Here is a 16,444-nt window from a genome sequence, read left to right on the forward strand (position 1 = left end):
CTAGCTTCAGCTACTTTCCCTTACTGTGAGTATATCATCCGTATAAACATCAGGTTCAGAGGTTATATTATCATAAGAAATGAATTTAGATATTGAAACTTCATCAAGTTTACTTGCCTTGTAAGGCTTATAAAGAATATTATCGTATATTAATTTATTGATAATTCTAATTGGCGGTCTCATATCCTGAAAGATTTTGTTATATAAATCTGATAATTTATGGCTATGTTTTGCAGTGATTATAGATTTTTGGGCTGTGAACATGATTCCTCTAGTAGCAACATGACATATCCGCTGAGCAAATGCTTCAAAGGGATGCCACTGCTGGAGAACCTTGTTCTGCAACTGAAAGGACCTCAGGCGAGTAACCTACCTCAAAAACTCATTCTGGAATGGGAATCGTTTCTGGCCGGGGCACCGGCCGAACCTTTCCGCCGGTCTCGTCCACGCGCGCGCGCTGCAGCAAGTTAAGTCGCGACACGTGGAGTGGTGTGTCCCAATCACACGGCCTTATCCCCTTCCAGCTTTCTCTTCAACTGCTCGTCTTCTCTCTCTTCCCACCTTGCAGATCCCGCCTCGCCGGCGTTCTTTCGAGCTGCCATCCCCTCGCGGCACCAGCAGCTACCCTTCTTCCTTCTCCCTCTCCTCCCTTTCCTCCTCCTCTCTTCCCTTCTTGCTGCAACCGGCGACAGGCCAAACGGGGGAGGACCGAGGTGCCCGTGCTACAACCATGGCCACAGGGAAGAGCTGCAACCGCGGTACTGGGAGAGTTGCAAACGGCGTTTTCCCGTGCTACAACCATGGACACAAAAAGCTACATCCAGTAGATAAAAAAGCTTCAACCAGACAACGAAATACATGAAAAGTTACAACCGTTTTGACAAAAAGCTTCAACCCGCAGATGAAAAAGCTTCAAAACAGAGATTGAGAAAATCCTCCTCGACGACGACCATGGCGTCTCTCTGTGTTTTTGTTGCAACCGCAGAGTAAAAAGCTGCAACCCTTTGTGAAAAAAGCTTCAAGCTCAGGTGAAAAAAGCTTCAATTGGTACGGTGGAAAGCTTCAATCCGCGAGAAAAGCTTCAACAGGCATAGAGAAAAGCTTCAACCTGACTTGCCAATGGCAGCGAGCGGCGACGTTGAGAGCTGCGTCGGCGACACGACAGTGCAACGACGATGGCGGCTGCTAGGTGCTGCAACGACAAGGGGTGCCGGTGTGCTTCAAGACGGCGCCATTTTTTGCTACGAGGGGGCGACGGGCTTTCTGCTGGACCGGGGGGAGAGTACGGATGCTGCGACGGCGACAGGGACGGCGAGCGCATCCAACAGCGTGGGACTAGGGGGGAGGAGGTCCAGGCAAGGGGGCAGTCGCCAGCGGCAGGAGCGGATGGGGTGGGGGCGCGGTGAAGAAGAAGAAGATGAAGAAGAAGTCAACGCGGGGGAAGGAGGCACGAGGAACAGATCTGACGGCTCGAGCTCCCGGATCAGACGGCTGGGACTTGACCGGCCCAACGATTGGGCCGGTGCGCCGGCGCAGATCGCTGCCCTTCTGGAATACCAACTTTACATCTCTACCTACTAAATATCATTGCTTAGTGGTTCTGGGAAACTGCATCAGGGTACGTTCAGGAAAAAAGCCCCCTCGTCCCGTCCCGCTCCCGCGAGCAGGAGAGGCGAACCCTAAATAGCGCCACCACCGTCCTCCTCCTCGCGAACCCCTCCCTCGCCGCCGCCAGAGTGCGCCGCCGGGCAAAGCCCGGTCGACGTAGGTGGCGGCGAAGATCTCTTTCCTCCCTCGGCGGTCATGCAGCGAGGGATGTGGTGACCTCCTCGGGACGCGGCGCTTGCGCAGGGTGCATCGGCGCTGCTGACGGACGTGCAGGCGGCGCGGGCAGCCATGGGTGTTGTGACGGCTGCGCTGGCCCGGCATGTTGTGGAGCGGCTGGGCTGCGAGCGGCAGGTGTGGGGGACTTCGGGCGGCAGCGGCAGGCGGAACTGGTGGCGGCGGCGGCGCCTTCGTTGCGGCTGGGCGCAGGTGACGGGGGGCTTGGTCTGCGTCGTTCGCCGCTCTCCTTGGGCCGGTCCTCTGGCTGTGCGGGGTCGGCTGCGGTTGGCTGCCCTTGGCCAGGCGCTGGTGCCGCCATGGTGGCGACGTGCTGGCTCCAGGCAGGTCCCATGGGGCTGCACCTCCCGGTGGCGCGTCTTTTGGCGGCGGGGTTGGCTGGCGGAGGTGCGGTTGGTGGTTGCGTGCTCTGTGGGGCCTTCAACTTGGTCCCGGCGAGCGACGCGGAGTAGGGCAGCGACCCGGCATGGTGGCTTCTCTGGTCGTGGGATACATCAGCGCACGGAGGTATGGTGTGGTCTTCCTGCTGCCTGGTGTCTACACGGCAACTTGGCGGTCCTGGCTGCATCGACGGTTGGCTTCTTCATCGGCGTCGGCTCGTTTGCAGGTGGACCTCCGCGCTCGGGCACTACTTTCGTCGAGGGTTGGCCCTCTCCCAGTTGCAGACCATCGCCTGTCTCGCGCCCGGTGCTGCAGGACCGAGCTCGTCCCGTGCCCGGCTGTTGGAGCGAGCTCGTCTCGCGCCCGACAGTAGGACTGTGCTCGTTCCGCGCCCGGCTGCAGGACCATGCTCGTTTCACGCCCGGTTGCATGACCGTGCTCGTCTTGCGCCCAGTGCAGCAGGACGGGTTGATGGTGCCCAATTTTGGCCGGCCATTTGGGTCACGGAGCTGGGGATCGTCTAGTGGTGCGAAAGGCGGGGCCTTTCAGCTCGGCTCTTTGGTTGGAGTAGCGGCGGGTCTTGGGTGTGAGGTGTCAAGGTCTTGGATGCCGGGGCGGCGGCCCTGGTGGTGGAAGGGCGATGCTCTTGGGCAGAGCCCGTGGCTTGTTCCTGCCCGGTGGCCATGGCCGTGTGGGTGGCATGGTAGCCGGGGTGTGGCGTTTGGTGGGGGTGAGTGTTAGCCGGGGTGAAAACCTGCTCTGTCTTCGGACAGATAGGTGGCGGCGAAGCTCGTTCCCTTCTTGAAGGCGTCATCGTGGCTCTCATTGTCAGTCGTGTTGCTCCAGAGGAAACTCTGATCCTCAGATCGGGCAGCGGCGGCGCTCCGGTGTCGTAACCTTCCTGAAGGCACCGTCTTGGAGTCCACGGTTCATCGTATGCGGCTTCATCTCTTCGCGGTGGCATGTTCACGGGGAGTCCCCGGTTACTCTTGTAGTGATAGGGGTGGTGTTGCTGCGCTCAGCGCCTATGTATCCTGTCTTGGGTATGTGCGTGTGTTATGGTGGTGTGCGTTTGTACCGGTTTGTTGTGGATCGTTGCTTTATATATAAAGAGGGGCGAAAGCCTTTTTCGATAATATCATTGCATGTTCGTTTATGTAGATGTGGATTGAGCCAACCGCCATTCCCAGTGCGTTCAGTCATCTCAGGAAGCTTTTCATTGCCAACGTGCCAATATATTGGGACATATTCTGGATTTTCATCCTACTAGACGCCGCACCTTCTTTGGAGTCGCTCCATGTTCATGTATGTCATTCCTGGATGAAATAATCTCATAGTCGTGTATGCGTTGAAACGTTCGCTCTAGTTCTCAATAATTTGTGAAAGTAAATACTTTGTGATCTGAGTGCAGATTGACAACAGCTCAGAGAACATGAGTGCTGGACTAGATGTGCAAGGGGAACATGAGTACCATCTCCTCAAGGAACTAGTGGTCATTGGCTTCAACGGTGTTAGTTGGCAGACTTGTTTCGTGAAGCAGATCATGAGGGCGTCGCCACGGCTGATGCGCATTCATCTTCTCGACGGGCATGTTGTGGAAGATGACGACCGGGAGCTTGGGAGCCTTGAAATAGTCCCACATCGGCGTGAGTGGGAGGAACGTGAGAAATTAGAGGTGATTGATGATCTTGTAGATGGATTTTTTTGCGGTACTGGGAAATAATTTTAGAATGAGTTGCTGTCCATGTGGGGACATACAAGTATGCTTGCTTAACATAAAATAAAAATGTGTTACTGTACCTATATAGTATGCTTCACTGTTTTTTGAATTGACGAAGGGAAGAATTTACATGGCAATCCCTATTTCTATTAGCTACACTGTGGGCAATGCATTTATTTCTCTGAGATGTGATACACCTGAACTTGCAGACTTGCTATAACAAGGATTTAACCTGCTAGCTATTCCTGATCCCTTAATGGATTTTATCTGAAGCAATTTCCCTTATTTGCAGCAGCTTTGGCAAGTGTCAGGTTGTGTGTTAAAAATGTAGCTTGCTAGACCTATTCATGTTGTGCTGTAGTTGTTGGCAGTAGGTGCTTCGGTTTGTAAAAGAGTAGGTGTTGGGACATGGAGTATGTGAACTTGAGCTTACATGCCGCTTTGCTACAGCAAAATCTGGAAAAAAAAACTGAAATTTTGCGGGCAAGAAACATTGGAAAATGCTAAAAAAAATGAATTTTTGTTAGCAACAAACATTGATGTGTGTTGTACGTGCGTGCAACATTTCTCATTGGAATGACATCGGCAAATAAACTAAAATCGATGCTTCAAATAGACTGTTTTTGAAGCATTTTGGCCCATTTCTTTCCCAATACCTCCATGAATGTTATTTCACCATGAAAATCTCCACGCATATGAAACACACATCAATGCTTGTTGCGAAAAAATTCAGTTCTTTTTAATGTTTTAGTTTTTTTTTTGGATTCTACTGTAGCAAATGATGCATGTGAGCTTGAGGATGCTGTGGATACTGGGGCTTGAATCTTGACCTTGATACTTTGATCTCTTTCTGGTAGGTGCATGAAAAGACCAATCCATGGCTCGTTCGCTAAGGTTTGGAACTCTGTCGTTTTTCTAAGACTCACTCGAGAAGATCTTTGCATCCTAGGATCAGATTCGCTATTCCTGCATGTGCAGATTGAGTTTTGTGATGGTTCTTGTCTATGCATTTCCGAAGTACCTGGTTTTTGGTAATTGTCTGCTTTCCTACCGAACCTATTGTCAATTTTAGATCTCTACAAACATCACATAAAATTAGTAATTTCTTTCTTTCTAATGAAGCACGATGGTGATTCATGGAGAGGCTTCTACAGTCGACCTACAATTTTACATCACTTGAAAGCTAGTAATTTTTTTTCTAATGAGGCACATGGGTGATATTTTTTGGAGAGGTTCCAGAAGGAGCCCGAAGCTGCATTAATAGAGGAACAGTGGTAGTACACAGCACATTACAGAAGGGCCCATAAGTAGACCTATATAAACTACAAACCGGTCCCCGACTTTTACAAAGAGAACCCCAAGACATAGATGGAAAACACGGTCGGGTCCTCAACATCCTCACCACAGACACAACTCCCACATCGCTGGGTACGACACCACTTGGGATGGCGGAGCTTCCATGACACCTCGCCACAGATTCCACAGTGGTGATGTACTCCCTCCGATTTATCAACTTGGCCTGGAGGAAGAACAAAACCGCCCTTCGGCCAGACGATATTGTGACGTGATGAAGCCGGACGGCGACCAAACGCCATAGTTGGCGCCATAGCCACTCACAAGCAGCCACCGTAGATGAGCACCAACCCAATCTCGACCTCCATCTCTCCCCTGATTCCCCTTCCCCACCATGCTGACCCGAAAAGCAAGAGAGCGAGCGGAGTACCTCCAGTGCAGGGAACGAACAAGGAAGCAACGATGTTGGATAGCCACGATCTCGCATCCGCCTCCTTGACGGCAAGAAAGAGATGGCCAAACCGCCCCCGTACCAAATATCGACACCACCGCGAGCTTATTCGGAGAGCTGTCACCAGGCTGGGCTCCTTCCCACTGCCTCTTCCATAGAGGGCTTGAAGAAGGCGACTCCCGCGACCACCATGGCTGACCACCCAGCGGCATAAAGTCAAACACCAGCATAAAGCTGACAAACACTCTAAATTGTTTGCAATTTCAAAAAACTATTTGGAATATGAAAAATTGTTTGTGGTTTTAAAAAAAGTAGAGTTTCAAATTTTGTTCATTTCCTAAACTTTTTAAAAAATTGTTAGGAATTTCTAAATATGCTCGCATTTTTAAAAATTGTTCAAATTCATGGTTCTCAAAAAAAATGTTCCCATTTTCAAAATTTGTTTACAAATTCAAAAATGTTCCTGTTCTCAAAATTTGTTCACAAATAAAAAATGTACCTGTTCTCAAAATGTGTTCACAAATTTAAAATGTTCCTTTTTTTGAAAAAAATGGACAAATTCAAAAATATTTCACATTTTTTCAAAACATGTTCATGATTGTGAAGAAATGTTCTGGATTTTAAAAAATGTTCCCCCTTTTAAGATTTGTTCACAAATTCAAAAAAGTATGTTCAATTTTTAATTTTAGGTCCAAAAATTAATTTTTTTTCATATTTTTTTAAAAACTTGTTCGTCTTTATCAAAATTAGCCAGAACTTGTAAAAGTGGTCGTATTTTTCCAAATTTGTCGACAACTTCACAATTGTTCCTGTTTTTAAATTTTGGTTACAAATATGATTTTTTTACTATTTTTTGAAAACTCGTGTATTTTTTAAAAAACGTTTGGAAGTTTTAAAAAAATATTCACAATTTTCAAGAAATTATTAAAAAAGGAAATATAATACGACCTGCCGATGTGGCTGAGTCTAAAGAATCCGTGTTGTTTTTTCACCATGAACATGAATCAGCCGCAGTGGCTAGCTACCAGTGCCTACTAGAGCGCGATCATGAGCTTGAATCCTAGCTGATACGCTGCATTTTTCTCTGATTTTTGACACCTCGTAGCTTGCGTGGGCTGGCCCAGTCGGGTCAGTGCCCTGTGCAAAGCCTCGGCATTCTGCCGCAGAATGCGGCAGATAGGAGGTCCCGCAATTACCCTTCACCATGTCTCAAAACTCTCTAAAAATGTAGTAAAAAAACCTTCACTGTGTTCTAAAAAAGAGTAAATACCCTTAACTAAAACCCCACATGTGAAAGTGATTTTGATGACTCATGGAATTTTTTGCAAAGTCAGTGAAAATAATCAAATTAACTCGGCTTACAAAGGACAACAACTTCAGTATGACAAGCCAAATCATAGCTCCCATTGCAATCCTTTTTTGTATAGAAAACAATCAAACTCGGCATACAAAAGACAACAACTACAGTTTCACAAGCCAAAGCATAGCTCCCATAGCAATCCTCTTTTTATATCCTCACAAAAAAATCCTTTTTATATAGAAAACGTTGAAGCTCAGGGTACAAAAAACAACTACTTCAGTTTCACAAGCCAAAATCACAGCTCCATGACAATCCTTGACATGTAAAGAGATATTTATGAGTCATTCAACGCTCTAAGGATGCCATCTGTACCACCAATTAATACAATGATACAAAACCAGTTTATAGGAAACAATAAGATGGAGTGCTGGACCTATGAATCTGATTTATTTCTAACAACTCGTACAAGATAACGAAGTCGATTTCACAAAATGACGCAAAGTGCTCAGTGCTGAGTCATATCGATTATCCAGGTCAGCCTTCACCCGGCATCTAGACGATATCTGTTGAAAAGTACTTTTGATGATCACCCAATATTGGACTTGTAGCACCACCTAACACAAGAGACTAGGATGATCAGTTTGGAAAGCACGCAAAAGCTTTAGCAAAGCAACCTAGAGATGCAGTGTACAAAATGATGCCGTGGTAGCTATAAATAGGCCCGCACCATGAAGACCATCCTTCATCACCCTTCACACAAACATAAACATCGAAGTAAGCTTGTAGCCAACCACCATGAAGACTATGTTCATCCTCGCTCTCATTGCCGCGGCGACCAGCGTCGTTGCGCAGCTGGACACTACATGCAGCCAGGGCTATGGGCAATGCCAGCAGCAGCCGCAGCAGCAGGTGAACACATGCTCTGCCCTCCTGCAGCAGTGTAGCCCGACACCATATGTCCAGTCACAGATGTGGCGGGCAAGCGGTTGCCAGTTGATGCGGCAACAGTGCTGCCAGCCGCTGGCCCAGATCTCAGAGCAGGCTCGGTGCCAGGCTGTCTGCAGCGTGGCCCAGGTCATCATGCGACAGCAGCAAGGGCAAAGTTTCGGTCAGCCTCAGCAACAAGTGCAAAGTTTCAGCCAGCCTCAGCACCAGGTTCCGATTGAGATAACGAGGATGGTGCTCCAGACCCTTCCATCGATGTGCAACGTGAACATCCCGCAATATTGCACCACCACCCCATGCAGGACCATCACTCAGACCCCCTACAACATCCCTATGACCGCTACCTGTGTTGGTGGTACCTGCTAAGATCTGTGCTGCGCTAACTAGATCGATCGCCATTTAGTTTAGATGATGGATGAAGGGTGAAAAATAAAGTAAAAGTGCCATATATCATCATGTGTGGCCAGTACTGATGCGACATAGAAATAAGAAACCTTTGTTTCTCAATAAAGCTTTTGTCTGAATAAAATTGCATGTTTTGCATGATAAGTGAGATCATAGAAGTATCTCACCTTATTGAAGTACTATTGCAACTTTAAATAACAAACATCTGCTCCTGAATAAATCTGTTGTCAAAATAAAATTGCATGTTTTGCGCGATAGATGAAATCTCAGAAGCATCTGACCGAAGTGGACCATCAATCTATTGTATGCCTCCCACTAAATCAAGATAAATTCAGAACACGAAAGGACAAATAAAAGAGCAGCACAAGGCACATATGGAGAATGGAGAGAGAGCAGATCAAACAACACATGGCCACAAACATGTATGACCAATATAAAGAGGTGCCGGATTTGAAACAATGTTGACATATTCACTATGTGCTTTCTTGTTCAATCACAGAATTAATGTCAACCAAGCTGGTACATAAGAAGTCAATTAATCCCTGTAGAGCCACTGCAGTATGATCACTTCCTGGAGACAATATAATAAATATTATTGTGCATAATACATTTGCAAAGTCAAGAAAACATGGAAGTTACAAAACCTAGTAGATATAACTGAATAATATTTAAAGTCATAAGATATATTTTCATAATTTCACACCTAATTATACCTTTTTTTATGCCACATGATTGTCTTTTTATTTCATATATACGAATGAATATTGGCACACCCACATATTTTATTTTACTGTGTTACACCATTAAGAAAACCTTCTACTCTAGGAGTGGTTTATTTTCCGTGAAACAAATGAAATCTATGACACATCTCACTGAATTGAAGAATCATCATACTCTACATGGCTCCCAATTAAACCAAAAATTCACAACATGAAGAGAGGGACGGTACATACGTAAGAAGAGATCCTGGATCAAGGAACATACACACATGAACAAGCTTCATAAAAATATTAATGGATTTGATAACATTGTTGACACACGTAAAGTTATTATCCAACACACACGATAAAACTCAATGCTACATCAGAAGCTGATTAATTGCCGACATGTCATAGCCATGAGCATTGTGCAGCACAATCACGGGCGGGACACAACATATATTAATATTCTTGTGCTAGCCACATTTTGGTGCCAAGTCAAGAAACCGTGGAGGTACCAAAAACTGAACACGCATACTGTTGGATACAAGATAGAAGAATGAAGGATATGTATACTGGAATATAACTCTATTGAGAAGCAACACTTGATACAACGAAATTTCATAGGAATGATTTTTCTAGCGAACTACTCCCTCTGTATCTAAATATAAGTCTTTTTTACAGATTTCAATATGGACTATATACGGAAAAAAAATGAGTTAATCTATACTCTAAAGTATGGAAGCGAATTAGGAGCACTCGGGTGCTCCACCCCCTATATTCAAAAATAATTTAATAATTCAAAAAAGTCAAAAAAATACTGGATATATTTTTGAAACAAATATGACTAGGTATTGTATTCATATAAAAAGTTTGGCCAAGGAATGACTCTCGTTGATTTCAGGGCAAAAAAAACAAAATTTATGATGACAATATAGCATGAATAGTACTTGTATATAGCATTTTTTTTTTAAATCTTTGACCCCGGATATAATAAAAGACATTCCGTGTTTAATCTTTGTATACGAGTGCAATACTTGGTCATGTTTGATTCCATAAAAAGTTCCAGGATTTTTTGATTTTTTTGAATTACTAAATTATTTTTAAATATAGGGGGGCGTAGCACCCCAGAGCTCCTATGCATTTTCGCTGAAGTATGTCTATATACATCCTTATGTAGTAGTTCTTATTGATATCTCTAAAATACACTTATATTTAGGAATGGAGGGAGTACATGGTCACCTATATCACGATATAATTCTATAGTAAAGGGTTAAGCACCTTGTTCGCAAGATTATTATCGGGGCGGAGTCAAAGGGTTCCATTCTGGTTTAGCTTACTCCCTCCGTCCGCGAATAAGTGTACTTCTAACTTTTGTCCTAAGTCAAAGTTTTAAAACTTTGACCAACTATATACAAAAAAGTAGTAACATATATGATATCAAATTGATATATTATGAAAATACATTTCAAAACAGATCTAGTGATACTAATTTAGTGTCATAAATGCTGCTACTTTTTTCCATAAAGTTGGTCAAAGTTTTAAAACTTTGACTTAAGACAAAAGCTAGAAGTACACTTATTCGCGAACAGAAGGATATGTGTACTGGAATATAACTCTATTGAGAAGCAACACTTGATAAAACGTGTTGATAATGTAAGAGAGGTCGGGATAGACCAAACTTGAGATGTGAGAAGTCTGAAGGACTGAAGTATCAACAAAGAACTAGCCATGGAAAGGGGTGCATTAAAGTTAACTATCCATGTGCCAGAACCATGAGTTGGTTGCGAGATCTTCAGCTCAAGCTACCTCAACTTATTTGTTGTTGTTGTTGTTGAAAAGATGCAGTATACTCCCTCCATTCCAAAATAGATGACCCAACTTTAGTTTCAAAATAGATGACCCAACGGAGGGAGTACATCTATAGGTCCATGTGTATTGTTTTCAGATTTTTTGGAACTTCAAAATATGACTTTCCGAATTTTGAAAAAAGAGCTTCATGGAGCTCGAGCTAAAAAAATCCATTGTCCTCATGATACATGCATAAAACACATACCTTTTACAAAAAAAATAACAAGTTTAGGTTCACTGGCCAAAGCTACAAAAATGCTACATTAGACTTCCCACATGTAAAACTAATTTGATGACTCATGGCATTTTATCTCCTGCCAGCTTATACAAGACTTTAAAACCAGTTCCAGGAAGCAATTAAACTCGGCATACAAAAAAAAAAAACTCAGTTTCACATGCCGAAGCATAGCCCCATGACAATCCTTGACATGTAAAGGAAAATTTATGAGTCATCAATGCTCTGCTGATGCCGTCTGTATTACCATTTACCAATTAGTAGAACGATACAAAAACCAGTTTTCAGAAAACAGCAAGATGGAATGCTGGACATGCCAATCTGATTTATATCTAACAACTCGTACAAGACAACAAAACTGATTTCGCAAAAAGACACAATCGAGATATACGCTTGACATGTAAAGTGGTCAGTGATGAGTCATATGGATTATCGGGGTCAGGCGCAAGCTGACTGATATCTACACGATATGTGTTGAAAAGTATATTTGACGACCATCCAAAAACGGACTCTTAGCACCACCTAACACAAGATGACAGATGATTAGATTGAAAAGTACGCAAAAGCTTTATCAAAGCAACCAAGGAATGCAATGCACAACATGATGCCATGGCAGCTATAAATAGGCCTGCACCATGAAGACCCTCCCTCATCACCCTTCACACAAACATAAACACCAAAGCAAACTTATAGCCAGCCACCATGAAGAACCTGTTCATCCTCGCTCTCCTCGCCTTCACGGCGACAAGCGCTGTTGCGCAGCTGTACACTACCTGTAGCCAGGGCTACGGGCAATGCCAGCAGCAGCCGCAGCCGCAGCCGCAACCGCAGCCACAGCCGCAGATGAACACATGCGCTGCTTTCCTGCAGCAGTGCAGCCAGACAGCATATGTCCAGTCACAGATGTGGCAGGCAAGCGGTTGCCAGTTGATGCGGCAACAGTGCTGCCAGCCGCTGGCCCAGATCTCGGAGCAGGCTCGGTGCCAGGCGGTCTGTAGCGTGGCACAGATCATCATGCGGCAGCAGCAAGGGCAACGTTTCGGCCAGCCTCAGCAGCAGCAAGGGCAAAGTTTCGGGCAGCCTCAGCAGCAGGTTCCGGTTGAGATAATGGGGATGGTGCTTCAGACCCTTCCGTCGATGTGCAGCGTAAACATCCCACAATATTGCACCACCACCCCGTGCAGCACCATCGCCCCCGCCATCTACAGCATCCCCATGACAGCTACCTGTGCTGGTGGTGCCTGCTAAGATCTGTGATGTGCTAGCTAGATCGATCACCGTTTAGTTGATCGATGAAGAGTTATAAAATAAAAGTGCCATACATCATCATGTGTGGCCAGTACCTCTGTTTCTGAATAAAGCTTTTGTCCGAATAAAATCGCATGTTTTACATGATAAATGAAATGTCAGAAGCTTTTCACCTTACTGAACCTTCTTACGTGGTGGAGTTACGGTCAGCCTCAGCAGCAGGTTCAGTTTGAGATAATGAGCATGGTGCTTCACACCCTCCCGTCGAAGCACAGTTCATACATCCCGGCTTATTGCACCACCACCCCCCTACAGCATGCCTGTGGCTATTATTACCTGTGCTGGTGGTGGCTGCTAAGATCTGTGCTGTGCTAGCTGGATCGATCAGTGTTCAGTTGATCGATGAAGCGGTGACAAAATAATGTGGCCAGTACGGAAATAACAAACATCTGCTCCTGAATAAAGGTGTTAGCTGAATAAAATTGCATGTTCTGTACGGTAGAAGAAATCTCAGAAGCATCTTACTGGAATGAACCAAAACTCTATATTGTATGGCTCCCATTATATCAAAAGAAATTCAAAACATGAAAGGAGAAATAATAGAGGCACAAGGAACATATGGAAAGAGACCAGATCAAAAAGCACACAGCCACAAACATGTATGAGCAACATAAAGAGTTACCGGATTCGAAACAGCGTTGACATATTAAGAATGTGCTTTCTTGTCCAGTCACAGAATTAATGCCAACCAAGCTGCTACATAAGAATTCAATTAATCCCCATAGACCCAGTGCAGGATGATCACTTCCTGGAGACAATATAGATCAACATTCTTGTACACAATACATTTGCCAAGTCAAGAAACCATGGGAGTTACAGAACCTAGTGGCTAACTGAATAATACAAAAGCAGGAATCGACAGGACTGGCATTGTGAAAGACTAAGAAAAGCCTTGCAACTGCAACAAGCAACGATGACCAATCACTGGTCAACCCCGTAAACCAAACTGGGAAGCACCCAGAGGCTATTTAGTGGACTGCAATGGGCAGTGGCTGCGGAACTGAATGACATACGGTGAGTCGAGCTGGGCACCGGCTGTCCAACCTCTATTGCAGTCCATGGCTCATCAAAATCTTCTGATTTTGTTGGAACATAAATATAGTTACTCTTTCCTCCCCATCTTTCAGGGTTCATGCAAGAAAATGTAGGGTTTCTCCTATCATTGGTGAGGAAGAGAGCCCAATTGTCCAACTTATCCATCTTCACCCACTTAGCTGGTTCAACTGAGAAGTCGAGGCGGAAGACTTGAAAGGTGCCAGGAAAGCCAAACAGTTGGTCCATGCTTACCGAGAGATCTACCAAGAGAAGCATGTCACCACAGACCACCAACCATGGCTTAGAATGAAGGCCTACGAGCATGCTCTGTTCCCACATAACTGCTACTTCCTGCATGCTGAGCTCAGGTGATATGTGTATGGTATGTAGCCTTTGAACAAAGTCCATGGCAAACATCTGGCCTTTGAAGAGCACAATCTGATGGATGAGTTCACCAACCTGAGGGTGCTCTGTCCAAGAATTTGTTCCAACCTGCCACTGGAGCATGGAGATTCTCGAGAAAAGGATGAGACGTGAATTGGGCGAATCTAGTGGAGCCGTAAGGATGCCAAGGTAGATCAAAGTGTTGCTCTCAGATTGGAATTTTGGTGGCTTCACCTTTGTGCCAGTGTACACATCGACGAGATGGCAGTGTCTCCTATCAGAGAAGATAAGATAACCATATGAGCAGCCCAGATAGCGCATGGGATGTGGAGTAATTCCAGGCGCTGAACAACGATGGGATAAACTTTTCTTAGCAGGATCAACAAGCTGCGATTTCCGATCTGAGTTGTAACTCTCCTGGCTTACATCTGGTTTGAGGTGGAGAGGTGGGAAGCTGAAGGTATATACAGATGGGAAGGAAGAGGCTGCGGCGTGCCATGAGTGACAGGTGCCACGGAAAGCAAGGAAGTCATGAAATGAGCTAATGAGCGAAATGATTTGGTGGAGCAGGCTGTCTAGAAGGCTTTCCCAGGCATGAGATCCCGATGAGGATGAGGAAATAGATCCAGAGGCATCACAGATTTTCTTAGAGGGCCTTGCTGCAACAGCAACTTCCCTGTCATGGAGAAAATTCAAGGGTCAGAAGAAAGAACTCAAATATAACAGAGATATAGCTAGTAATTTATTAGAAATGTGGTATATATGTGACAGAGGAGGTTGAATTGGATTTCCGGTATATATGCTCTTACTATACACACTAAGGCAAAAAAGCACGACTGTTTAACTGAACAAAGTTTATTCCCATTGTGAGATGTATATATCAATAATTCAATATGAACACCAATGGTTCCTTCGTTGAGGCTACGGGGCAGGGACGTGCTGGTGCTTTAGCAAGGGACCACAATGGCGTGGTCTTGCTTTCTACCTGGAGAAAGAGAAGCCTGTGTTCTGAGGCAGAGGAGGTTGAAGCTGTTCGATGTGGTGATTGGTTTGTCTCCGTCAGTTATCTGAAATTTACAGGGCGGCTGGTTGTGGGTGAAACGGACTGCACGGCCTTGTGGGGTGTACTGTCAGAAAATTCAGAGAACAGATCCTGCCGGGACTTCTACTACAGCAAGACAGAGAGACTGACAGAGTGCAGGCTGCGCATATAGGATTGCAAGAGAGAGCAATGGAGCAGCCCACCCGCCTGCAAATTATCGTAGAACAAACTATCGCCAAGGAACAGACAAGTAAATTAAGTTTCCCATTCGATTGTAACAACGCATATCAATATGCTAAACTTTAACCAGAACAGGGTACGTCAGGATCACCTACAGCATGATATTCTGTACAACAGAGTATTGTCCTTAATGTGCAACCACCCTATGGTATATAATTGTTGTGTTCAACCACTCTACGGTGTAATTTCTTGGACGAGTTGCGAACAATTTTACTGTTCAGAGCTCCCAGTTCCCCTATGTACAGTACAGTACAGATCGAGTCCAATAGCAATTTCACGCAGGATGTCAGGAGTCAGGACAGGCGGCAACGGGGAAGACTAGGCTAGATCTGTTCAATAAGCTTCGGATTGAGAAACCTAAGAGACAAGCAAGGTTAGGGTAAGGGCGCGCGAGGCGAGCACCTGGAGCTGAGGCTGGCTGGTGCCGGCGGCGGCGAGGGTTCGGCGGCCTGCTGCGGTCGCGCTCTCCGGCGCCGGCGGTGGCGCCGGTTCCCTGTCATGCGCGCACGTACGGTGGCGTCCCCTCAACCGGCGGCTCCGGATCGGCGCCGCCTACTGGTCGTCGGCGAGCGGCGGTGGTCGTCTCTCACTTTTTCGGGCGGTGGAGAGGCGTCCGAGAGGAGGCGGACTTTTTGCAGTTCGGGCCAGCGTCTCGGCCTTTAGCGCTAGCACGGGCCAGCCCAAGCACGGTACTGGGCTGAGATATAGTAGGGCCATGTTCAGCCCAAAGCGAGCACGGAGCATCCAAACGGGCCGCCCACAGCGAGCATGTTACAGAATGCTTTTCTGAAACCAAACAGCACCGTGAGGCATGGCTTAACGGGGCACCAGGAACGTCATCGTCGCAGTCAGAGGAAGGGATGTGGAAAAAACTGTGGAAAACGGAGTACCAGGCAAAGTCCGGATGTTTCTATGGAGATTGTCAAAACACTCCCTTCCCACTGAGGATGTGTGAGCTCACCGCCATATGACGACGTCTAGCAGCTGCGGGCTATGTGGGATGCCGGATTCGTGGAAACATTCGCTGATTCAATGCACAATGTCCAGATGTGTATGGGCCTTGGTGGATGAGGAACTTGCACATGAAATGATGGCGCTGACAGAGCCTAAAGCGAAGCAATGGCTGTTCGCACTTATTGAGTCCCTCACACATGATGAGTCTGTCCTCCTGTAGATTACTCTGTGGTCAATCTGGCATGCGAGGCGCAAGGCGATCCACGAGGGGATTTTTCAGAGTCCTCAGGCAACACAAATTTTCATCAACAGATACCGTGACGAGCTTAATATGATCCGTCCGACAGTAAGATGAACGAG

The 16,444-nt window shown here is 45.9% G+C and overlaps 3 protein-coding genes across 3 annotated transcripts; 2 read left to right on the forward strand and 1 right to left on the reverse strand.

Annotated features, from left to right (window-relative positions):
• The first annotated feature begins 7,731 nt into the window (after nt 1-7,731).
• Nucleotides 7,732-8,513, forward strand: LOC123088391 (avenin-like a4). Its single transcript, NM_001426767.1, has one exon. It carries the CDS (start codon nt 7,783-7,785, stop codon nt 8,296-8,298), a length of 516 nt encoding a protein of 171 aa, NP_001413696.1. The 5' UTR covers nt 7,732-7,782; the 3' UTR covers nt 8,299-8,513.
• Nucleotides 8,514-11,760: 3,247 nt separating this feature from the next.
• Nucleotides 11,761-12,546, forward strand: LOC123088390 (avenin-like a6). Its single transcript, XM_044510586.1, has one exon. The coding sequence runs from the start codon at nt 11,824-11,826 to the stop codon at nt 12,367-12,369; it is 546 nt and encodes a 181-aa protein (XP_044366521.1). The 5' UTR covers nt 11,761-11,823; the 3' UTR covers nt 12,370-12,546.
• Nucleotides 12,547-13,107: 561 nt separating this feature from the next.
• On the reverse strand, nt 13,108-15,759 carry LOC123088389 (uncharacterized). The gene is made up of 2 exons (XM_044510585.1): nt 15,533-15,759; nt 13,108-14,524 (listed from the first exon to the last, which is right to left on the reverse strand). Exons 1-2 carry the CDS (start codon nt 15,628-15,630, stop codon nt 13,351-13,353), a joined length of 1,272 nt encoding a protein of 423 aa, XP_044366520.1. The 5' UTR covers nt 15,631-15,759; the 3' UTR covers nt 13,108-13,350.
• Nucleotides 15,760-16,444: the final 685 nt, after the last annotated feature.

Source organism: Triticum aestivum, chromosome 4A, assembly GCF_018294505.1.
Source record: "Triticum aestivum cultivar Chinese Spring chromosome 4A, IWGSC CS RefSeq v2.1, whole genome shotgun sequence".
Taxonomy (NCBI): Eukaryota; Viridiplantae; Streptophyta; class Magnoliopsida; order Poales; family Poaceae; genus Triticum; species Triticum aestivum.

Excerpts from the sequence above, each read along its gene's own strand:
- LOC123088391 (NM_001426767.1), top strand. The coding sequence starts at position 7,783 with ATGAAGACTATGTTCATCCTCGCTCTCATTGCCGCGGCGACCAGCGTC.
- LOC123088390 (XM_044510586.1), top strand. The coding sequence starts at position 11,824 with ATGAAGAACCTGTTCATCCTCGCTCTCCTCGCCTTCACGGCGACAAGC.
- LOC123088389 (XM_044510585.1), bottom strand. The coding sequence starts at position 15,630 with ATGACAGGGAACCGGCGCCACCGCCGGCGCCGGAGAGCGCGACCGCAG. Across the intron at positions 14,525-15,532 it reads CCAGCCAGCCTCAGCTCCAG|GGAAGTTGCTGTTGCAGCAA; the intron begins GTGCTCGCCTCG and ends TCTCCATGACAG.